Raw genomic sequence first — 24,588 nt, 5'->3', positions numbered from 1 at the left:
GCTGGCTCTGAGCTCCCTGCGGGGAGGCCTCCCTTCCCCGGCTTCCCCCTCCCCCACCCAGGCCTCTCCTGTGCTAACCTCACGCTGGGGGACCCAGACCTTTTCGTGCAGCCCAGCTCCCAGGGCACCTGCAAGTGGTCGGGACTGCTTTTGCCTGCTCTCCGGGGGGCACTGTATCGTGTGGGATGGGCTGGATGACAGGTGTCTCCCAAACCAAAATGCAGTAGGCACGGCACCCCGCAGGCCTGGCTCTCAGAGCACCACCTCCAAGGGCTGTTCTAGAACAGTCCATCTGGAGAAACTCCTTGTGTGTTGTCAGTCAACAAACACTCCTGAAAACTCACTCCTGATGCTATTGCTGAGCTGGGGCGTTTACGACTGTTTTTTTGTTCCGGTTTTCTTTATTCTCCCAATAACGCTGGGAGGGAAGCACCACCTTGTCATCTGACCCTGGAGGAGGGTCACTGGGGGCCTTGCCCAGTCTTTCTGGCTCCAGGCCACCCCTGCAGCTGCCGGGTGGGTGCGGGCAGGGAGGGCTCCGCAGCTGTGCAGTCCCAGCAACTCAGGCTGGGCCAGTTTCTGGCCTCGTTCTCTGGTGGTCTGTTTGGTTGGATTCAGGCAGCCTTTTGCCCCCAAACCCAGGCACCCCCACCCCCGCCCAGGACAGGTGGCTGGTTTCCCATCTCCTTCCACAACAACCAATGTGTCGCCAGAACTGTTGGCTCAGAAGCGAAGAGGAAAAGGCAAAAATCAGGGACGCCCAGGTGGCTCAGCGGTTGAACATCTGCCTTCAGCCCAGGGCATGATCCTGGGGTCCCAGGGTCGAGTCCCCCATCAGGCTGCCTGCATGGAGCCTGCTTCTCCCTCTGTCTGTGTCTCTGCCTCTCTCTCTGTGTCTCTCATGAATAAATAAATAAAATCTTAAAAAAGAAAAAGGCAAAAATCAGCGTTGCAGGGAAAGGAAATCCTGGACATAAATGAACAAGTTTTCCTACTATGTGCACAGCCTATTTGTAAATACCAAAAGCTCATATGTGATCCTGTGCCAGGGACCTTCCCTGCCAGTACCTTAGTCTCTCTCGCTGTAAAATCAGGCCAGTGCGTGATTTTTGGCATTATTGACATTTTGGGCCAAGTCGTCCCTAGCGGGGTAGGGTGAAGGCGCCGTCCTGCTCGTCGTAGTATGTTCAGGAGCGTCCCTAGCCTCCACGGAGAAGAAAATCACCCCTGCTTGAGAACCACTGGGCTAGTGGCGTCTCCCTTTCAGTGGTGTTGTGAACATCCTCAAAAAGGATTTCCTTCCTTCTTCTTATTCTTCCTTGATCCCTCTCTGCCTCTTTGGGCTTATTTCCTCTTCTAGGATGAGTGCGTCAAATGAGATGATTCCTAAAGTACCGATCACTCCCGCTGGGCATGGTGTCCAGTGATTCTGTGGTTCTTATTTGGGTCAGGGTGCAAGCTCCAGCCTGTTCCTCCAAACCTCGGGAGAAGGGAGCATGGGCCCATTTTGCAGATGGGACATCAGGAGCAGAGAAGAGGCCAGACGTCCCGCTGGAGCTGAAGGAGGGCCCAGGCCACACAGAGGTGGGTGCAGTCCCAGACAAAGTGTCAGGGTCAAGTGGGCACTCCCCGAAAGATTGGCAGTGGCGGAGGCAAAAGAGGGAGGTACTGAAGGACACAGACCAGGGAGCCGAGACCGGCCAGCTGTTCCCCTGACTGTCCTCCCCGCCGCCCTCCCAGACTCGACTACATTTCCCATCTTCCCCAGCTCTTAGAGATGTGACTGCGTTACTGAGTTCTGGCCAACGGCCTACGGGCAGAAGGGAAAGTCATAACTTCCTGGTCCATTGAAACTCCCCACAAGACCCCCCCCATTCCCAAGATCACCTGCCCTCCGTCTTCTCCCTCAGCCTGCTGGACGTCATGCCAGGGCAACGTCGGAAGCCTATGTTGAAGATGAACGGGCCTCCGCAGCATGAGCCTTGACCTCTGGATGACCGTGTGGAGCACAGCAACCCCCCACCCGCCGCCCCGTTGGGTGGACTTGACATGAGTGAGAGGTAGACTTCTGTTGCCTTGATCCAATCTACGACTAGGGGATTTTGGTCATGTTGTTGTCCTGCTCTAAGTGATAGAGTGAAGGGAAGAATGGGGGACCCGCTGGGCCGGAGTGGGGCTCACAGGGGCATTTTGGTTAGGGAAGAGGAACACCCACTTTTGTGTCGGTTCTTGTGGATCTAACTGCAAATTCGGGTGGCCGAGTTTTTAGTGGAAAGAAAGTCGTGACCACCTGAGCCCCACGCAGGAGGCCGTAACCCACCCACTAAATTCAGACTGCTGTGGGATTCCACGAGGATGGCTGCAAAGCTTGTGCCCAGCCAGAGGTTCCTGAGGGCTAAGAATAAATAAGCGGGGAAGTTCTGGCACATGGTGCTCGTGATGGGTGGCGTTGGCTCCGGCTGGCAGAGCCATGGGCCCAGAGCTTGGCAGGGGGTCAGTTGGCGGTGGAGGGGGGGCCTGAACTCCCCTGGCCCCAGTACCTGGTGGCTCAGCGCATCTGGGACACGGGTTTCCCCATGTGCCGATCTCAGGGTAGGAGGGAAGAAGGGTCCAAAAGCCAGGGCTGGAAGTTCAGCCATGCGGGGAGTGGTTCCTGCAGCCACCAGAGTGGGGACGGGGCACACTCAGCCGCCCTTTGCTGGCACCAGGCTGAGAAAGGCCGTCCTGAGGCTCAGAGTTTAGAGCTTCTAGGTTCCAGGAGGAGCAGCAAAGCCTCCTCGGGGAGGAAAACTCGAGGTCTTGATCCTGGAAGACAGGGGAACGTGTGATTGATCTAGAAGTCCCTTGGACTGCAGCTTGGGCAAAACTAGGGGAGGCCACCGATCATCCCCTCGACGTGCCTCCTCGGAGGGGAGCGCTGACGCATCCCACCAGTGCCCACCTGCCCAGGTGAACGTGCTGGGTTACAGCGGGTGCCCACTGCGACCGGCTGGGCCCTGTGGCAGGGTGTCAACATTGCCCTGATCAGGGGGGTCACCCTGTCCCTCTCTCTGACCCTTACGTCACTCTTCCTTGGCGGCTGGGGGCAGTGGTGGCCGGCTGCTGTGCCCGAGATTAGGTGGCTTGGTCCCATTTGGCCTCTGGTGGGAGCCCCATTCTCCTGTCTCGAGTACCAATCATTTTGGTACTTGACCCTCCTTTATTTCTTAATTATTTCAGAATTTGGAGGGCAAAGGAGGCTGGACGCCTTAGAAACCCAGCCAGGCAGCCTGGGGCCCTCGAGGCTATGGTTCCGTCTGTCTGGCCGCCACCCTGCAGGCTCTGAAGACAGGCCTGGCTTGCTCAGCTGCCCAGATGGGCGCAGTGCACCCGGGGTGGCCAGTCCGTCCGCCAGCCCATCTGTGCAAAGGCACCTTGGCGACACCACCCAGCAGTCTGGAACCAGCCGGCGGTGCCGGGGAGGTGGCTGGTGACCTGGATGAAAGCCAGAGAAACCCACCTTGACCAGCACAGGATCCGCCCTCCCTCTGTCCTCTCCTGAAGGGTCCGCTGGGTCCCCCGGACTCCAAGTGCCCACAGAGACTCGCGGGGAGTTCTACCCATCCCCCCCCACATCAAGAAGAGAACATTTTAAAAATGTTTTTATTTAATTAAAAAAAAGACAGAACTAACAACCCAAAACCAGTAGTAGGTACAGGATTCACAGGTGCTTAACTGGCGAAACACACAGGGGCTGGCTGGAGAGGGCGGTGGGATGGGAGGGGGCGGGCACAGGCCACCGGGTCCCCCCCCTCGAAGGACGCAAGGTCTCAGACTGACAGGTGGCAGGGAGCCAGTCCGCCCACATCCCCAGGCAGGCCTGGCTGAGAGGGGGTGAGCGGGGGTGGGGGGTGGAGGGGTGCGGGGGGGACCAGGGCCGAGTGAGCGGCCAGGAGCCGGGGGAGCAAAGCTACGAAGACCAGGGGCGCTGAGGTGGTTCTGCTCCTTGCTCTTCTGTCCTTTGTTGCTTCTTTCTGCTCTTTCTTGGTCCCTAGAGCGGGCCCCACATTCTCTGCCTGGGACTGGGCAAGAGGTAGGAATCACTAGAACACGGCTTTCTCCGACGACGTCCAGGGCAGCAGGTGCGGGCGGGTGACCGACGTGGAAGAAAGGGCTCGGCTGCGTCGCTTCGGGAAGGGACAGAAGAGCCTGGGGACCTCGCTGGGCGATGGGTTCCCAGATCTTGCCCCCTTCCTTCGAGCCTGGTGAGACAGTGTCATGGATGGGGTGGGGGGGTGTGGCTGCGGCGGGGGCAGGACGGGCCGGGGTGGCCCGCGGTGGCGCAGGCCACGAGCCCTGACATCCAGCATTCACTGCGGCACATGCTTGGACCAACCACCACACGAAGCCAACCTCGACGGCAGGACGGGGTTTCGAGCAAGCACAGAGGGGCCCCAGCACACCGCGCCTCAGCTGGCCCGTGCTCCGGGGCTGTCGGGTCGGGGGGGGGGTCCCCGCGGAGATCTCCTCTTGGGGGCAGGGGTGTGGAGGAGGATGGCGATGACCGTGACCCAGATCTGAACTCCTAGGGGTGGGGTCCGCCCCAGGGGGTCGCTGAGCAGGTGGCTGAGGTAAGAATGTGCTTGTCACATCTAAGTATGACAGCTACCGGGACCCCTGACGACCGCTCGAGATGGGATTACCAAGTCTCAAAAAGTAAGAAAGGAGTTGTCTTTAGAAAGCACGTGTTTTTATATAAAAGAAGGGGAGCTCCCGGTTCTGGAAAGGTTTTCTTGGGAACCCACACAGGCTTCCACGTTCTCCGCTTGCTTGGGGAGGGTGCAGGGAGGGGGAGATGGTTGCGCCCCGCAGCCGTGGAACCGCCCCCAGGATCCCCAGCGCGGAGATGTCCCTCTCAGGCCCAGGAGGCGGGGAAGCAGAGCACGGCCACCTCGGCCACCTCGGCCACCTCGGCCACCTCGTCCCAACTCCCCCGGCTGAGCCCTTGGTCGTCGGGTGGTGGCAAGACAGATCACGATCCTAGGAGTCGGGGAGGGGGGCTGCTGCTGCCTCTTTTAGGGCGAAGAAATGACCGTCACTTGCTCTCCTGGCCTTCACTGGCAATAAACCATGATTCATGACCACTTGGGAAATGGATGTTTGTTCGGAGTTTTTGGTCGCTGTTCACCCTCGGGTCTTCCTTTCTTGTACAGAAGTTCGGGCTCCTGTTGCCAAACACCAGTGGGGGTGGGGGGGGGGTCTGGCCTTTCCTCTCCCCGAGGAGGGACCGAGCTGCTCCTCGGCTCGGTGGGGAGGGGCACAGCAAGAGGCCATATGGCCACCCATCCTCGGACCCGTGGAATCTTCCAGACTCTCAGATACCGTCAGCATGTTCCGCCCTTTCAGTGGGAGGCAGAAACTTCTCAAAGCGGGTGGGAATGCCGGCAACAGACTCTGGCCTTGGCCTCACACCCAGGCCAGCCAAGGCCTCCCCGCCTCTGCGGATTGTTCCACAGGCCTCGGTCTCCTCGGGTTGAGGGAAGCTGGGCCCAGAACAGCACAAAGGCCAAAGCACCAGTTGGCCACAGGGCTTTCTCCTCAGGATCGCTGTTGTTTCAACAACTGGCCACTGTCAGACAGAGACAGAGAGAGAGAGAGAGAGAGAGAGAGAGAGAGAGATGGACAGGAAGGGGGCAAGTTTCGGCTTCCTCGATGCCCGGCTCACGGACACGGAAACCCCAGGTCAGAAGCAGCTGACCAGCGTCCAAGGCTCCCGTGCGCCTGCTGGAAGCCCTCCCAGCGGCCCCGCACCCGGCCGGGGAGGGGGGCCCGAAAGCCCATTCTTCTGGCAAGATTTGTTTCCAAGAGGAGATAATGGCTCAATTTTGTTTTCCCGGGTTGAGCAAGGCCGTGCAGCCTCAGGAGATTTCAGAATCCCGGGGCATCCAACACCTTTTTTGGGGGGCAGATAAAGTCAGCCTTCTGCTTTCCATTCCCGGCTCCCGGGGCTTCCCTCCAAGCCAGCCCAGCCCCTGCCACTTTCTGGAGACCCAGGGAGGGGTTGGGTTTGGCATCAGTCCATGGCTGGTCCATCTTAAGGGTCAGGTGCCCTCCTGTGGGATCCAAACGGCTGTTCTGGGGAGAGGCCGGTGCGAAGAGAAAGGGGCAGCTCACACGGGGGTCGTCCGCCGGTTCAGCATGCTGACGTGCAAGCCTTCCTTCAGGTCCTGCTGGAAGAAGTCATGCACCTGCAGGAAGCTGGCCTCCTGGTCGGGGCTGTAGCTGGCGGCGGTGGTCACCTTCAGGGGCTCCCTGGACAGCGTGTACATGGACAGCTCGCCCATGGGGATGGCCCCGGTGATCTTCAGGCCCACCGGAGACGCTGCCCGCGACGGAGAGGCCTCGGTGGACCTCGAGCTGGACCGCGAGCGTCGTCGCCGGTACCTGTAGCTCGGCATCCTGGCGTAGGGAGACGAGGAGGGAGCCTTCAGGAACTCCCGTTTGGTCTTAAATCTCAACTCTTTATTTTTCTCAATGTAAATGTTTACCGCCAGGACACCCACGGTCTCGGCCACGATGAAGGACAGCGCTCCGAAGTAAAAAGACCAACCGTAGTTGTAATGGTTTTTCTTGTCTTCATCGCGCTTGTCGCTGGGGTCACCCGTGTTGCTGGAAATGTAGACGATGATGCCGATGATGTTACTGAGGCCTGAAAGAGAAGCAGAAGAGGGGGCGGGGGGGCGAGGCGGAGGTTAGGCCCCCAGCTGGACAAGCAGAGGAGGGGCTGGTGGCCACACTCCCTTGGATATATTCTGGTGGTGAACTTTTCTTTTAAGTGATTAGTTTGGAATGGGCAATAAAGTCAAAGTTTAGATAAAAGACAAGCACTTTGTTACCCAGTTCCCTTCCTGAAGGCGGCTACTGTTTTTATATCATGGTTATATCCCGTCTCTCTCTCTCCCTCTTCTTCCCTCTCCTTCCTTCCCTCCTTTTTTCTCTCTTTCACACACACATACACACCTATTTTTTTCTTTTTTTAAAGATTTATTTATTTATGATATACAGAGAGAGAGAGAGAGAGAGAGAGAGAGGCAGAGACACAGGAGGAGGGAGAAGCAGGGTCCATGCTGGGAGCCCAATGCGGGACTCGATCCCAGGACTCCAGGATCACACCCTGCGCCAAAGGCAGTTGCTAAACCGCTGAGCCACCCAGGGATCCCCTATTTTTTTTTCTTTGCACAATACTCTTCATCCCCTTGCTTCTTCATGGAATAGTCCACCTAGTAGACCTATGTCAGGACACAGGGACCTGTCTGTCTTTCTAAGTGCACGTGGCACCTGCCGTGTGGACATCTGACCAAGCGTCTGCTGTGGACATTCAGGGAGCTCCCAGCCCTCTGCTATGACAAAGTTGTCACGGACACATGGACATCCCTGTGTCCACACCATTGCACATATGCACGAGTACAACTTCGAGACGAATTCCTTGATGTGAAACTGTTGCCTCATTGGGTATGTGCATTTAAAAACCTAAAAATAAGCTTTCAGGATGTTAGATTTATTGCAAAGTTGTGAGGATAGTACAGAGAGTTCCTTTCTACCTCCTTACCCAGTTTCCCCCATGAACATCTTACATTACCGGGTACATTTGTCACAACCAGGAAACCCCCCCATTACGTTACTGCTCACTACCCTCCAGGCTTTCCTTGGATTTCACTGAGGTTTCCACTGGTGTTCTTTTTTCTGTTCCAGGATCCATCCAGGATACCATGTTGTGTTTCATGTTTTGAATTCAGAGTTACTGCCCAAGTGCCTTCCATAGGAGCATAAAATGTCTCAAACAAAATGTTGAAAATGTCTCAACAGCCTATAGTTTGTTACGTGAAACTGCTGGATCTTTGCCAATCTGAGAGGTGAGGTACAGCCACCTGTTGCGGTCTTTATTTGATTTAATCTTTCTAAAAAGTTCATTTATTTATGAGAAAGGCACACAGGGAGAGGCAGAGGGAGAAGCAGGCTCCCCACAGGGAGCCCGATGTGGGACTCGATCCCAGGATCACAACTTGACCCAAAGGCAGAGGCTCAACCACTAAGCCACCCAGGCGTCCCCAATTTAATCTTATTATAAGTGAGGTTACATAGAGCCAAGCTGCCTGGGTTTGAATCCCAGTTCTACCAACTATCAGCTGTGGAAATTACTCAGCTTCCTGTGTCTCAGGACTCTCATGTGCAAAATGGGAATCCCAGTGCTATGTGGGGTAGACGTGAGGATTAAGTGAGCTAATATATACAAAGCACCACAGCACCTGGCACACAGTGAGCATGCTGTACATTCCATTATAACCCATTGGGTTTTATTGTAAAGCGGTGTGTCGTGTGCTCTATGCCCTGCCCACGTCCTTGGTCCATTTGCCAATAGGTAGTGATCCCGGGGTGGATGGTGTGCTTCAGGTTCTCCCAGCCTTTGAACCGTATGCCTCTCCCCAGGCTCTGACCATTTTCCACCTTAAATACTTTATGGACCTAAATCACCTTACTGCTGGGGTTGGAGTGGTCTGGAGCTGGGCTCGATACGTGACCCCTGGCCTGCCACTGCCTTGGCCCATGATCCATAACCCAGGAGTAAACGGGAACAAATGAACATTGCCTTGCTTGTCTGCCAGGATTGCTCCTTGTTGTCACTGCCTCCTCTCCTCTCTGGACCCATGCTTTTAGCTGATCGTCCCTGGGCCCCGGGACTCCGCAGTTCCTCTGGTGACCCAAAGCATCTGGATATGGCTTTGTATGCTTCCTCCTGGGGAAATGGGCAGCTGCAGAGAGCACCTCACTTTGGAGGCTGACAGTGCTGGGTACAGCCTGTGTCTTTGCCACCATGTGACTTCAGGGAAGCCACCCGGGCCTGACTGCTTCCTCAGAATCTGGGATGATGTGGTTGTGCTCACGGAGCATCTGGCACCATGGCCTTAATGTGTGGTAGCTGGTGTTATTGCCTCTCTTCTTTTCCTTCTTTCCCGGGAAAGGAAAGGGGACAGTACTCCAGCTTCATGGCAGGGACTTCTCCAATGGTTTACACCTTCAGAAATCTGGGGGCTCATGGGACACCTGGGTGGCTCAGTGTTGGGCATCTGCCTTTGGCTCAGGTCATGATCCTGGGGTTCTGGGATCGAGTCCCACATCAGGCTCCCTGAAGGGAGCCTGCTTTTCCTTCTGCCTATGTCTCTGCCTCTCTCTGTGTGTCTCTCATGGATAAATAAATAAGATCTTAAAAAAAAAAAAAAGAAATCTGGGAACTCAAAGGAGGAGAGAGAATGGGGTGTGCCCCTGTCCTTCCACCTCTGCTCCTGGAGGGGACAATAAGGAAAGGGATGGGGACCTGGCCAAGAAGGAGACCCTACACTCAGGTTCTCCTTGCCAACACACACATGCACACCTTGCACCCTTGACCACACATACAGCCTCTCAGACACACACACACATATACACATTATTTATTGCCTTGGAAGGATGCAAAAGTGGAAGTGATGGAGAGGAAGGAGCAGAAGAAGCTGGTTGACAGATTTTGAACTTAACTTGACAGATTTTGAACTTCCCTTAACTGCTTTGGCTCTTCTCTCTCACAGAGAAACTGTGAGGAGAGGACAAGATGGGATTGGACACTGTGAGGCTCCTCCACCCCCTCCCCTGTCCCTGCTGCCATCCTCAGAGAAGGAAGCAAGACCACTAATGACCACCAATAACCACCGCCATTATTGGGATCCCCATTGTCATCATCATGGGACCTCCTGACTGTTTTAGGATGCAGAGCCCAGGCCAAGCTAGGGCAGCCCTACTAGACCAGGGTAAGAAAAAAGATGCTTTGAAAGCAAGAACACTGTTAAGGCCTTGCAAGGAGCTATGGTAACAATTTCGGAAAGAATTACTGAACTCAGGGCGCCTGGAAGGCTCAGTTGGTTAAGCATCTGCCTTGGGCTCAGGTCGTGATCCCAAGGTCCTGGGATGGAGCCCTGAGTCTGGCTCCCTGCTCCCTCTGCACCCCCACTCTGGTGCTTGCTCCCTTGCTAGCTCTCTCTCTCTCAAATAAATAAATAAAATCTTAAAAAAAAAAAGAATCACTGAACTTTGTAACAGATCTCAAGCTTATTTACTAGAAGGCCTAAGACATCAGGCGGGTCCTGTTTCTCCTGTCAGGGATCCTTGATGCAAGTTGATCTGAACTCCACAGGTGCTGCCCGGAGCCTCCAGGATGCCACTGGCCAAATTCTGCCCTGGCAGGTGCCCCCTCAAGACTCCTCTGGAGACTCAGGCCAGGAAACCTGGGCTCTTCTCCTGGACTCTGTGTATGCACCTGCCGGCCACTAATCAGCTGTGGGACCCACTTCCGGCCTGGATTTTTTTCCATGTCTGCAGTGGCAAGAAATGTCCTGAAGTGTCTCCATCGAGGTTCAGAGGAGCGACAGTGTGAAGGGGGCAGGGGGTGTGTTACTGTCACCCACAGCTCTGTCGGTTTTCACTGGGTCTCACTCAGTGGGAAGGCTCCCTGCCAGTTCTGTACCCCCTTCACTCTGTCCTCACCTGGTCAGTTCCTTTAGGTACTGGCTTCCCTGGGTACCTCCCTGGCCCCCTATTCAGCCAGGCTTCCCCGTTCCAGGCTGCAAGGCCCCAGCACCGCGCCTTTGTGGCACTTTGCACACTCGGACTTACTTATTTTTTTGGTCAAGGTGAAATTCACTTAACACAAAGTAACCCTTTAAAGCTCATAATTTAGTGGCATTAATACATCTACAATGTTGCACACTCACCACCGTTACCAAGTTCCAGAATATTTTTCATCATGCCTAAGGGAGACCCCGTGCGGGTCGAGCAGTCGCTCCTCACTCCCTGCTCCAGCCTCCACACGTGGACTTTTGAGATCCATCTCGAATGATGACTTTATGTCTGTCCCGCTCCGTCCCCGCGCTGCCCTGTGCACGCACCGGGATGCACACCCTGTGCGGGGGGAGCAGGGCCGGCGGCTCACCTGCAGCCACAAAGAGGATGCCCGCGCTGAGGACGATGTTGTTCCTGCGGCTGTAGAACCTCCCGGCGCCGATGCAGAGGCCGCCGAGCAGCAACAGGATGGTGCTGAGGATGGGGAAGACGCTGGAGGCGCGCACGATACCTGGGGTGGGCAGGAGACAGAGCAGAGGGCAGTGAGATCGCCTGCCATCCTGGGCACGGCCACGGGGGCCCTTCCCCTGACACTGAACGTTCCCATCCGGCCCTGGGGATCACGGTGGGTTGGGAGCTGACCGGGTGGGGGCAGCTGGACCAGACTGGAGTCACCTCTGCCCATAGCTCATGTAGGCCCTCCCTGGGCGTGGGTCACGCTTCTGCTGGCCCGAAGGCAGGCAAGCTTGGTGGCATCAGGGAGCTACAATGACAGCCAGGAAAACACTGGTTTGCCTTCCATTCAGAGGATACTGCACAGCGCACGGAGCCTTTCACGGACACCATCTCTAAGAAGCCTCTAGAGGGCTGGGAAGTGGTGTCCACAAGCTTCAGCTCTGATGGGTAGCTGAGAGCACAGGATTTGGCATCAGGTGGGTCTGGGTCTGCTCTGTGACCTGCTGGTTATGTGGCTTTGGTCAAATCACCTCTCCTGAAAATGAGCTTCCCCATTTGTGGGAAGCAATTCAGAGTAGTGCTGACATCCTCTGGTCGGTTTTGTACGTCTAAGGGGCTTAGCACAGGGCCCGGCCGAAGCACACACGTCCTAAGTGACGGCTTTAATCTCTACCATCTGCATCACTGTCATCACCCCCAGGTGACAGACAGGGGTGCGGAATCACAGGACCTCCTGAGGCCACAGAGGAGGAAGTAGCTGACCAGTGGGACATACGCGGACCTCGCTGTCCGGCAGAGCTGGGTTTGCACACTTGCTCCCCATCGACTAGGGGGATGACCAGGGCAGCTGACTCAGTCCCCTCTTATATAACCTGGGAAGAATCGTCATACCTATCGGTGGGGGTTGCATTATGCCCCACTTCCCGCCCCCGGATGTGACCAAGTCCTAACCACGGGTACCTAGGAATGACTTTTGTTTGGAGAAAAGGTCTTTGCAGATGTGATTTAATTAAGGATCTCAAGAGGACACCATCCTAGGTTAGGGTGAGGATTCCCATCCGGCCCTGGGGATCATGGTGGGTTGGGAGCTGACCGGGTGGGGGCAGCTGGACCAGACTGAAGTGGTGGCTCCCGGCCTGCTGGTTACTCCCTGCAGGACACCAGGTGGCCTGGAGTCACCTCTACCCATAGCTCTGCTCATTGAACCCAAATCCAATGACAAGCACCCTCGTAAGAAGAGGAAGAGTCGCGGGCGGAAGACGAGGCCCACAGGGGAGAAGACAGAGGCAGAGAAGGGAGTGAAGTGGCCCCAGTGGAGGAGAGCCACCAGACTCTGGGGGAGGCAAGGACAGATGCTCCCCCGGGGGCTGTGGAGGGAGTCCAGCCCGGCCAGCCTCGCACTGTGAGAGGGGAAGTTCGCAGTAAATTCCCATTGTTTTAAGCCACCCTGCGTGTGGAATCTGATCATGGTGGCCCTAGGAAAAGAATACACTATGTGCACTTCGTAGGGGTTCAGGTGATGCCGGTCCCTCTTCCTTGGCGTCTGGCTGGGAGGAAGACCAGGAGGAAGGGCAGTGGGGCATCGGGAGGAGCCCCTGGCTCAGCCTCCCTGATGCGCCCGCAGGTCTCCCAGCTCTGCAGAAATCCTAGCTACGTGGACCTCGGTGGCCCCAGCAGGGGACAGTGAGCCAGGGGAGCCCTCGCAGGCGCCAACCCCTGAGCCGGCTGAGCCAGTTTGTGGCCTCTCAGCCTCTGAAGGCAGCATTTGTCTCCTTTCTTGTAAGGCCACCAGTGTGTGCCCTGCTTCACAGAGGGGGCTTTGTTGGGGGCATTAAATAAAGCTCTTCTCTCCAGCACCTCCTCCTCCTTCCTCCCTTCTCGCAGCCACAGGCCCCGGGAGGTTTCCCGTGGGCTTTGGGAACATGCCTCTGAGCCATGCTGGCCAGAAAACCTGGGATCGGCTCCCCTTAGATGTCCTTGTTCCGCTGACGGGTCGGAGGGGCTGGGGAGAGGAAGCCCAGTGCATCTAAGGTCCCTGAGGTCAGACGTGGCTCAGAGCCACCCACCCTGCCCAGGTAAGTCACGTGAGGACCTGTCCTTTACCACACGGGCTCATCCCAGAGTTCCGGATGTGCAGATGCCAGCGGGGGCTGCTGTGGACACTGGTGCAGGTCGGTCACGCAGAGCTGAGGCACGAGCAGGGCTGAGGTCCAGCCCATGCCTCCTGGCCAGATCAAGCCCCGGCGAGAACCTGTGTCTGTCTAGAGGATGGGCGTCTCCTTCTAACGTACCCTCAGGCACACCATGGCCTCCCAGCGGCCCTGACACCAGCACTGAGGGGCTTAGTGCAGAAATTAGCTACCTAATGGGAAGTGCAGAACCTGGGGAAGAGGCACCAGACACGGGGCAGGGGGGACGGGATTTCTGGGGCCAGAGAGGCTGGTGGAAAAGACATGGCGGGTAGGGTGTGGGCCGGTGACCCCTCGAGCCCCACACCTGCCTGTGGATCCACAGACCAGTGGAGGGGGCCACTTCAGAGCCCCAAGGCTGGAGGGAATCCCTGTGACAGTTACGGAACTCAGTGCACAAGCCTGGTTTCTCCAGAAGACTTCAGAATGCGTGACCTGCAGCTTGACCTCATTCTTGAGTTGCCGAAGACAGGGTATGAGAAGCACAGCCCCACAGTATCCCGTGGGATACCCCACGCCTGGACCAGCTGCCACTCCAACAGGCTCTCCCACAGGCAGACACCATGGAACCTTCTGTGACCTTCTCTGACCTACCTGTTCTCCACTGGAATGTCAGCAGCAGGATGCAGAGCTCTGTTTTGGTCACTGCTGTACCCCACATGCCTAATAGGGTGCCTGGCAGGTAGTAGGCCCATTATCACTTTCTGCTACAGGGTGAATAAATGAACTCTCATGGCGCCTTGTCTCACTCTGCTGTGTGTCTACATATTGTCAGGATCACAACAGTGTGGGGACCAGAGGACCGAATACTGGGAATCAGGGGGGATGGCCATGGCGACCATGACCTTGGCCTGTCCCGGGATGTCGCCTGCTTCCTCTGGCTGAAGCTCACAGGTACCTGCACTCTGAGCCTCGTTTCAGGGCCGGTCCTCTGTTTCTGCAGCCCCTGAGTGGAAAAAACCACCTCCCTGTGGGAGAGTTAGGTCTGCCCTCCTCCCCAGTTGCCTCAGCAGCTGGAGCTGCAGGCCCCGAAGCCGTCACCTCTTCTCTTCCTTGGGCATCTCCACGCTCATGAATGAACCCGCTGGTCCCCCCACAGTGCACACACGTGAGGAACCCATTTCCTTCCCAAGTGAGCTTTGGCTGATGTTCGGCCGTCACCATCAATTTGGGAAAATCGCTGCTGGGCCCCCGCGAGCCCCCGTGGCCCCCAACCTCAGGCATCACCGGTGGAGTTTGAGGACCGCAGGAGCCTGACCCTAGACGGGAGAGTGTGCCGCACATCCCAATTTGCCCCTCTTGATCCTTGCTCCAGCTTTCTGATCCTGCCCCGGCCCCTGGGAGGCACAAGCCGTGCAGATGGGAGGAGGGTGCAGGCGGGAGTGTTAGCCCCTCAGCTTCCTCCCTGGGGCTGTGGTGAGGCGGCTTCGTTCCTTCCTAAAAGCCACCGCTCCTGCCAGGCAGTCCTGTCCTCACGGCTTCTCTCTTCCAAGCTCCCAGACCTGCTTTCCTCACCTGCTCATGCCCGGGAGTGAGGGCTCCTTTCACTGCTGGCACTGGTGTCCTCACCATCCAGGCAAGTTTTCTTATACCCTGCCCACACCTTTGTAAACAGTCCTTCACTGGATACCCTTCGGTCACCCCATCTGAGCAAAGCATCTGCTTCCTGCTGGGACCGCAAAGAGCTACATCGTCTGATATCTGGACTGATGGTCATGAGAATAATCCAGAAAGAGATTGCAGGGCTCTGGGGATGAAGAGGGAACGAGGGCAGGGAGGAATAGAGGAAGAGCCAGTGCCGATGTCCATAAAGTAAGTTCAAGAAGGAAATGGGGAAGGGATGGTTTGTCTCTCCATGCCTCACTCCTCACAGCTCCAGGGATGGTCAGTAGGGCAAATCTGCCCTCAGAGCCTCAAGAACCCCCCGGTTGCCCTGAGTAGGACAGAGAATGGCAGTTCTGAGTCAGGGTTGGTTCCCAGGTGAGCCATCCCAGCCGGGCTGAGCAACCAGGGGCTGCCCTGGATGGCTGCTCAGGCTACACACTGTACAATACCAAGGGTGTCATTTATACCATTGTCTATGTAAGTGGTATTCCTTGAGCCGTACGTAGGCTGCGTGGCCCTTTGAGGTGGCCCTATGGACTATCATTTGCTTGCTTCATTTTTGGCCTCCAGAAAGCAGAAAGAAAGGGCAGGCAGGAGGAAGAAGAGGTGAGGGAGGAGGGCTGGGAGGTAGATCTGGCCAAATTTTTTCAGATCCTGGGCTCCGCCAGAGCAGCCCAACACTTCCCCAGGCTCCATGGGAACCACGCGCTGCACTGTTTCACCAGATGACTCAGAACCAAAGTCCTTTCTCTTAGAAAAAATAAAAAAGATCCCTAAGCAGGTGCAGAGTGAATTATGCTCCCCCTGAGGAGGCTGGTATCGATTCTCCATAAATGAAGCCAGACCTGGTCCCCTGGGGGTGATGCTGTGAGCAGCTCTGTGTGCGTCTTAGCTAATGTGAGGGGGAAAGTGGCTTCAAAATCGTGCTGTTCTTCCATTTCCAGGCACCTTCCCCAGCTGCGCCTCCATCCGTCCTCCCAAGGAGGTGTTCACAGGCTGAGGGATGAGGTCCAGATTTAAGGTGTGGGATGGGGTTTGTCCTCGTCCAGTATATGCTGTGACTTCCGATCTGGGGGCCCACCGAACCCAGGGCCGGGGCGGAGGCCGTGGCTCCCCCCGCTGGCGCTGAAAGCCAGTAAGGCCCACCCATCGGAGCCCGCGTCTGCCACCCGCCGTGCCTTCTCCTGCAGACCACCAGTGGGGTGTGTGTTTTTTTTCCAGAATGGAAATGCTGGGTGTGTGTGGGGGGTGGGGTGGCTAGGTCCAGTGCTGGCACGGCAATGTCCTTGGGGTGACATAGCCCCCCAGGGATGCTTGGCCGGGGCAAGCCTATGCCGTTAACCCTCACCCCAGGCCCAGCGGCAGTGATCAGCGACTCTGAAAGTAGCCATGACCAGCAGCCCTGGCGCGAGGGGTGCCCACACCCCCATCTGCTCCGCCTCAGCCTCAGTCTCCCCAGCCATGGGCCTATCCCCCAAGTGAGTCCGCTGGGATCCTCAGCATGTCATGGCAGCGCCGGACAAAAGTCCTTCCTCTGAACTAACAATTCTGAATCAGAAAGGGAGAGAAGGGGCATCCAGAGAACAGCACCCCGTTTACCCGCACCCCTCCCTGCTCCACGTACACCAAGGGAGCGGAAGATTCTTGACACTTACGAAGGAGGTACTCGGAGCTGTCGTGGTCATAATCATTGTCCTCTGGGAAGTGATTGATCCGGAAGCAGTGGCCTTTATAGATTCCTGGAGAGAAAGAGCAAGAGGGAAAGACCGTAAATGCTCGGGGGCTCACGGGCCTATTCACTCGGGACTGGCGCACGGCACGTGTGCAGGCCCCGGGCACGGAGAGAGAACGGCCGGCCCTGGCACCCTGGTCTGGTTGGGACGGGCGCGCCCACAGAGAGGGGGCCCCGGAGGTGACCATCTCACTCGGGGGCCTCGTCTGGGCGTCTGGGCGCCTGTAAAAGCGAGAGGCCCGCCATCAAGAACACGCAGGACGTGCGATCCCCTGTCCGGAGTCATCTTGAAAAACCACAAAGAATTTGCCCCTGGGAACAAATTCCCAGCAAGAGGGGGTCTTCTGGGAGGAAGAGGAAGCTGAGGAAACGCAGGGCTGGGGTCAGAGCCTGGGGAGTGGTGGGAAGGTCGGTGGCTGGACTCAGAAGCACCTGTGTGGGGGGAGGGCCTGGGTCTGGGGCAGGTGAGTCCCGATGAAATCCGCCCCGGTGTCTTCCCTCTCCCTTAAACAGCTCTAAGTCCCTCCTAACGCACACACCGTATCTGCACAGCTGGCAGCCTGATTCCAATCCCCTCACTCAGTGTGACGGAGGGAAGAGAACAGGGAGCCAGAGAAAATTCTGGAAAGGCTGACACCGCCTCCTGCCTGGTTTCCCTTCCCCGCTCTGAGAAGTAGCCTCCACAGAGGGGGAGGCAGGACACCCTGGGTCACTTCATAACCACAGGAGGAGAGGTCAGTCTTTCCTTCCAGAAGCTTCTGACCAGCTCTCCCAGCCCCTGCTGCCCCGCAGTCTGGGAACGCCCAGCACAGAACTGGACGCAGGTGGGGAGCAGGACGCACGGGGTGTCAGGCCCTGCCCTGCCAGCCAAGCCCCTTGTGCCCGGCTCAGCCTCCCCGCTTCTGCAAGGAGCTCTTGACAACACTGCGTGGCTGGGGCTGGGGCGGTTTCCAACTGGGGCCAATTCTTGTTCTGCAGCTGCTGCCAAGCGTCCCGCTGGCCTCCCACAGCCCAGCCTCACCTCTCGGGTGGAGGCACAACGTGAGGCGCCAGGCCTGCGCCAGCCCGGCATCCATCTCTCGGCGCCTCCAAAGGAGAGGGGCCACTGACGAGCTCGGGCCACCCCACTCTTCCACCCGTTTACCCGGTAGCAAGCTCCCAGCTGCCTCCCCAGGCCTTCCGCTCGGCCGGGTTCCTTAGCTGCAGCCTCCGGGAAGCCGGGTGCTGGGTGAAGACCCCCGCTTGCTGAAGGCCCTGGGCCTCGAGGGCCCACTGGTGCGCGGGCCGGGTTTGGTCAGGGAATGAGCAGGACGTGCTCTGACAGCGTTCGCTGTGCCAGGCTAAGCAAGAACAACCCCATGGCCTCATCTGTAGAATGGGAACGGCCACAGGCTCTATCTCCTACGGATGTTGGAGGAATCCCAAGAGGCAACACTTGAAAGGCCCTCAGATGAGTCTTGGCCCCGGTGATGGCTCAGGGAAGGCTCGCTGCCACCAGGCCCAGGAAACACCCACCCCTACCGTGCGGGTCCCTACTCAGCGCCTGGGTCGGTGGAGAAGCAGCAGAAGCTGTGAGTGACAGGAAAGAGCAGGAGGGCGCACTGGTGTCAGGATGGCCAGGAGGTGGGCCCCGTGGGGGCCAGAGTGGGCCAGTCACTCTGAGAACAGGGAGCCAGAGAAAATTCTGGAAAGGCTGAGCCCTCCCCTCACTCTGGGCTCCCACACCCCAGAATCTGGATGTTCGTGGGATCACAGACCTAGTGTTTTCCAGGCATGGGTGGGCTAGGTGAAGCTCTCTACCCTTCCTCCCTCCCCACTCACATCTCTTTTGGGCCACATTACGGGCCTAAACAAACTGACCAAGTCACACATGCTGTGGGAATGAGTCAAATAGTAAGGGGGTGACAAGGAAAAAGTAAATAATCTCTCTTCAGATTCGTTTTCCGGAGGCCAACCATGTGTATCTTCCCACATCTTTGTCTGTATGCACACCTACACACATACACGTTTGTGAGGTTCCCCCCATTTTTTAAACATTTTAAAAATTATTTATCTATTTTTAAAACGATTTTATTTATTCATGAGAGATATGGAGAGAGGCAGGGACATAGGCAGAGGGAGAAGCAAGGTTCCCTATGGGGAGCCCGATGTGGGACTCGATCCTGGGACCCCGGGATCATGACCTGAGCCAAAGGCAGATGCTCAACCGCTGAGCCACCCAGGTGCTCCCTCCATCAATTACTTTTTAATTGAACATTTTATTTGCAGGTAATGATACCTTTATGGGCAGCTGTAGGAAATAATACATGTTCCCTCCCCCCAGTTTTCCCTCAATGGTAACATCTTGCAAAATTATAGAATCACAACAGGATGCTGTCACGGCCAAAGTCAAGATATAGAACATTTCCACCAGCTGGAGGACCCTTCCTGTTTTTGAGTCACACCCACGTTCCTCTTGCCTCCTCCTTGACCCTCCTTGACTCAGGGTGACCACTAAGCTGTTCTCCATTTGTGCACAATTGTCATTTCAAGGATGTTCTTTCTATAAATGGAATCATACAGCATATAAGCCTTGGGTTTGGCTCTTTTCACCCAGCATCACTCTCTTAAGATTCATCCACATTATTACGTGTATAAACTGTTTCTTTTTATTGCCCAGGATTACGCCACTGCATGGGGTGTACCATGGTTTGTGACGTCAGATTCTAAGAAGCGATTATGCCTGTGATGTCCAGCTATTTCTGATAATGTTGCTGTGTATGTTCACATACAAGTTTTGGGGTGAATCTAAGTTTGCATTTCTCTGAGATAAATCCCCAGGAGTGCAACTGCTGAGTCATACGATAGGTTAGTTTTATAAGAGATTGATAAACCTGATTTCAAGGAGGCCCATTTTTTGAATGGAATTATACAATGCACTTCAATCCATAACCTGTTTTTTTTTTTCATTTAATGGTATGTGCAATACGATGAAAACAGAGAGGGAGACAAACCATAAGAGATGCTGATCTCTAGAAAACAAACTGAGGGTTGTTGGAGGGGAGAGGGGCGGGGAGACGGGGTGACTGGGTGACAGGCATTAAGGAGGGCACGTGATGGAATGAGCACTGGGTGTTCTATGCAACTGATAAATCACTGAGCTCTACCTCTGGAAACTAATAAAAAAATAAATAAATACACTTAGAATCTTAAGCAATATGTACAATTATCCTTCCAGGTTAGTACCTATAGATTTAACTAAAAAAAACCCCCAAAACCCTTTTGTCTATTTGTAACAAAAAATAAGTTGATACTAATCCAACAGTTGCTAGAACCCCTAGGGAGAAACAGCCTAAAGTCTAGGACAAGAAGGCTTGCTTCCGGCACTGATAACGTGAAAGGAAAATATGCATTGGCAGAAATGAGGGAAGAAAAATATTTATATATTCAGTCTGAAAATAAAACTCGGGTTTTGAACTGTTAGCTTGCATATGGATACCTTTGCTCCAAATGCTCCTTCCATATGTTTTGCTAACCTCCACTCTACATTTAGGAGAGAGATTTTATATTTAATGGAAATTGTAAGTAGAGCTCACACTGCCTGACATATCGACTGTATTTGAAAACCCATTGTTCTTAGTGACTGCCTAGCCATCCAGAGTTATGGCTTATCAATTCAACTATACCCAAAAATCCCTTCCTTGGGGCTGTGTGCACACACTGTAGATCCCACCGCGTACAGCTATGCTCAAAGATACATTGAATGCATGCATGCAGTGGTGCACTGACCCCTTTCTCTTTCCTTTCTCCCCTCCTTCCACATCAAGCTCTTACGCACAGATATGCATGGACATTGCTGTGGGCTGGATTATGTCCCCCTGAAAGATGTACTGAAGGCCTAACCCCTGGTACCTGTGAATGTGACTGTATTTAGAACTAGGGTCTTAAAGAGGTCACATTGAATTCAGGTGGGTCCTGAATCCAGCGACTGGTGTCCTTATGCTAAAAGAAAAAAAAAAAAAAAAAAAGGGAAATGTGGACACAAACACACACAAGCGAGAAGGCCACGTGGAGACAGAAGGAGATACCGCAGTGACGTGTCTACAAACCGAGAGATGCCAAGGGTTGCCCGCAACCACCTAAAGCCAGGGAGAGGCAAGGAAGGATCCTACCAGAGTCTCAGAGGGAGCATGGCCCTGCTGACACCTTGCTTTTGGAGTTTTGGCCTGCACAACTGTGAGGCAAAGCATGTCTGTCGTTCCCAGCCACCCAGTTTGTGACAATGTGTCACGGCGGTCCTAGGAGCTCAGACATGTGTTGTGCTGTGTGTGGGAGAAGATGCCATGGGTGGAGTGCAGCCCTACAGGAAGGAGAAGGTGTCCTGCTCGAGACTGTGTTTTGTAGTCCTGCTCCTCGGTCCACTACAGGAGCCTGGTAGGCAAAGGCTAAAGAGTCAGGTTTCCATCCCCTGTCGTCAGAGTGTGCTGGAAGGAGACTCACGCGGTCTCTCAGGCTCAGGCGTCCAAAGCAACTTTGCAGCCATCTGGCACATGTCCCCATCAAGGCCCTGAATCCTCTCCTGATTATCTCCCATTTTGGTAGCTGCCAGCCACGGGGACCTCATTACCTCCCCAAGGCATTCCATTTTTAAACAGCTCTAACTCTGAAGTTCCCAAGAACTTCAAAAAACTCCATAAAACTCTATCCACGGTGCTACTCATGATCCCTGGGAATAAAAGAATCTCTATCATGCGCGGACCCTTCGAGTCATTGAAGAGAAGAATTGTGTCTGACAGGATGGAAGCAGAAAGCTACTTTTCCAGTTGCCCAGGATTTGCAGGTGAGGCCCAAAGCTGAGGACAAAGGATGGCCTACAGCTGCCGACAGCTGAGACCAGCCCACTCCCCTTGCAGGCCTCATCAACAGGCAGGAAGCCTGACCCCCATCCCCATCAGCCCTAGTCTAAAGAAAGGGGGGCCGTGAAGAAGGCACCATTGTTTTTCGTGCATGGAGAGTGAAAGAGGTTGCTCCCTTCCCCTAGAGTCAAGGATTTGGGTATTTCCCTTAAATGAATGCCTTCTCTAGGTCAAACATCTTCAATTCCTTCAGTCTTTTCTTTATTGATGGTTCCAAGAGACTACTCTAGCCTAGCTCCTTTCTTTGGGTCAGCTTCCAACTCTCAGTGCCCAGAAACACAGCTTCCACCACCAAACCCAATGTTTCAGAGCACAGCGGGGCTGTTCCCTCCTCTCCTCTGGACTCTATGCTTCTGTTAATGGGACCTGGTGTCAACTCCGGCTGTCAGGAGTTTTTCTCAAGAGCTGGCTCACCTTCCCCAACTTGCTTTTGTTGAATGGAGTGTTTATTCCTAGCGACTTCACAGTTATCCCTGTCAAATTTAATTTTGTTAGTGTTGGCCCAAGGCATTTGATAGGGAGAAAATTACTGGCTGATGTGAGAGGTAAGAGAGAAAGCCATTTCCAATCCACTTCACGTCCTCTCTCTCTCCACGAACAGGCTATTTGCCACGTTATCTATTAAGTGATATTTAGGGTGGTTAATTATAAGATGCTGGACAGGCCACATTGCAGGAATACTGAGGCATTCCTGAGGTCACTGGCCTGTGATGACTCGATCCTTCCTGAGGGTCAGGAAACCATTGGTGTGAGAGACTTTGTTCATCACATGGGCCCAGGCGAGTTATTTCGTCTATAAAACTCAGGAACTGGGCCAGAGGGAGCCTCTCCTACTCTAAGACTCGAGGACTATTTTGTGCAGAAAAGATAAGAGTGCGTGCATATGTTAACACAGCCATTCGTCTACGTACATCATAGACTGCTTTTGTTAAAGGTATTTGTAAAGGCATAGGAAACATCTGGAAAGAAATAACCTTAAAAATGTGCAGCGTTTAACTTCTGGGTGATAGGGTTATGAGCGAATTAACGTTTTCTTCTTTACATTTTCTTCTGAATTTTTTTTTGCAGGGTCTGGAAAAGCAAAGCACCGGAACCTTTGATTCTTGGCGAATTTGTGATGGTCCTTCTGGAATGACCACGAGTGCGCTCGGACGTGGCTGAGCTGGTGAGTGGGGTGTAGAACCGGGTAGGGGGGGCGGTGCGAGCGTTGTGGACGGCATTGTAGCCTCTCGTGGGTGAGCGTCCCCTCTGTGCTGTGCTGCTCATGCCCAGGTTGTGCCCCTCTATGCAGTCGGGGTGGGCAGCCCCCCACGACTTGGGGGTGGGTGGGGAGGTTATGGGGAGGTAGGACTTTCCAGGCTACCACCAGGAAAACCCCCGCAAAACGAGAGGAGTCGGTCGCTGTGTGGGTCATCTCAGGAGGGCCAGCCTCTGACATAAGCCCCCGTAACGGGCCACTTCAGAGGTCTATTGTCATTAGGAGAATCCTAGAGAAGGGACTTAGAGGGTGACAACATGGTGATCATTCACGTACTCCTCCATCGTGTGCAAAGCATTTCCGTAAGTATGACTTCATTCGACCCTCACAAACCCTAATTGCAGCAACCAACACCTCCCGAGAGCACAGACACCCTTTGCCCCAGCTCATACCTCTGCCCCTTCTTGCTCCAGCCAGTCACCCATGCAGCGGCCAGCTCCGCGCAGGTGGCACCTGCCGATACCTCCATTCGGCTGCACCAATTATTTCTGGCTTTTCGCCCAGGGCACTGGGTAGGTTGCCCCGGGGGAGCCGCGCTGTATACCCACGCATGGAGTGGGGAGATTGAGGGATGAGGGTAACCTTTGAGCTGGTGGATGGAAGCTGCTGGATGAATGTGCCCATCCTCCCTCCCAGGGGTCCTGCTTCTGGGGACGGGTTCCAAGAGCACGGAGCCAAGTGATGGTCAGCTCAGCCATGCCCCTGCCACTGGCTTTCCCTCTGTCTTGGTTTCCCTCTCCCCAGCCCCCACCCCTCCGCCCCTGCCACCGTGTCCGCTCCCTAGGACGGCCACCCAAGATGCGCCACCTGCATGCAAGCCGGGGGCTCAGGCGACGGTGGGAAAGGTAATGCGCTGAGGCCGTTCGGTGCATCAGCCCATCTCATCTTTGCGGTGACGCTCCTCTGCAGATGGAAGGAGGCGCTCAGAGATGTTGGAAGGCCTGCCCCACGGGCCGCACTGCAGAGGTCCACCTCAGAAAGACTGGGCATTCGGCCTTCGCAGGAAAGTTCTTTGCTCCATTTTAAAGAAGAGGCTCGGGGGATGCCTGGGGTGCAGGTGGCAGAGCCGTGGCACCCGGAATCCATCCACTTGACATCTTAAGAAGCTCGGAGAAGTAACTGAGTATCATCTGGGGTGGCGATCGGGGCCGGAAGGCAGGGGAAGGGATCGGAGGTGCTTTAGATTTTAGGCTCTTGTCCTGAAGTTCTGGCGGAGGTCAAAGCTGAGGTTGCGGTCAGGGGAGCTAGAGTGGGGGGCCCACATCTGGGAACAGACGCTGCCCTGCAGGGGCTGCTCGGGCACATGGCAGCCCAACGTCCTCGTCCCTGCCATCCCCGCCCTCCTGGGTCTAGAGAGCGGTGGAAAAGCCGAGAGGAGGCCCAGCTGCTGAGGGAGGAGGTGAGGGTGAGACCCGCCTGTGCGCCTAAACATTCCAGCAGATTCATCTAAATCATCTTGGAAAGCAATCGAGCGTCTCTTTTTCTAAACAGCTACCAATCGACTTTATGATAATCTGAAGCGGCTGTCTCCTAACTCGTCCAAATTAAGGAGGTTTCGTGGGACTGTACGCCGCGGTGAGCTGGGTCATCATATGCTGGTCACCGCCTGGTCCAAGGGTCAAACGGACCTGATCTCGGGGTGGGGCATGTGGGAGAAGCTTGGAGGGAGCCCGCGTCTCCCAGTGCTGGTGCCGACTACCCACCAGGACTGCGTCTCCTCCAGCGTCTCCCCAGAGCTGCTCATCTGTCAGGGAAAGGTGAAAACAGCTTGTAGGGCTGGGCGGTTGTATGTTTCCAGGAGGATACAGGTCTTTCTAGAAAGGACCC

General features: G+C 55.4%; 1 protein-coding gene across 1 annotated transcript in view; it reads right to left on the bottom strand.

Annotated features, from left to right (window-relative positions):
* Positions 1–3,888: 3,888 nt before the first annotated feature.
* The window catches only part of CACNG4 (calcium voltage-gated channel auxiliary subunit gamma 4), a 60,015-nt gene continuing 39,315 nt past the window's right edge, over positions 3,889–24,588 (bottom strand). Inside the window, exons 2-4 of the mRNA XM_038546811.1 lie at positions 16,532–16,615; positions 10,997–11,137; positions 3,889–6,688 (exon numbers count right to left, since the gene is read on the bottom strand). Coding sequence (XP_038402739.1) covers positions 6,150–6,688; positions 10,997–11,137; positions 16,532–16,615 — 764 coding nt within the window. The 3' untranslated portion in view covers positions 3,889–6,149. The remainder of the gene's footprint in view (positions 6,689–10,996; positions 11,138–16,531; positions 16,616–24,588) is intronic.

This window comes from Canis lupus, chromosome 9 (assembly GCF_011100685.1).
Source record: "Canis lupus familiaris isolate Mischka breed German Shepherd chromosome 9, alternate assembly UU_Cfam_GSD_1.0, whole genome shotgun sequence".
In the NCBI taxonomy this organism is placed as follows: Eukaryota; Metazoa; Chordata; class Mammalia; order Carnivora; family Canidae; genus Canis; species Canis lupus.
Note: the sequence above shows the minus strand (reverse complement) of the source record. Positions and strands in the feature narration are given on the sequence as shown.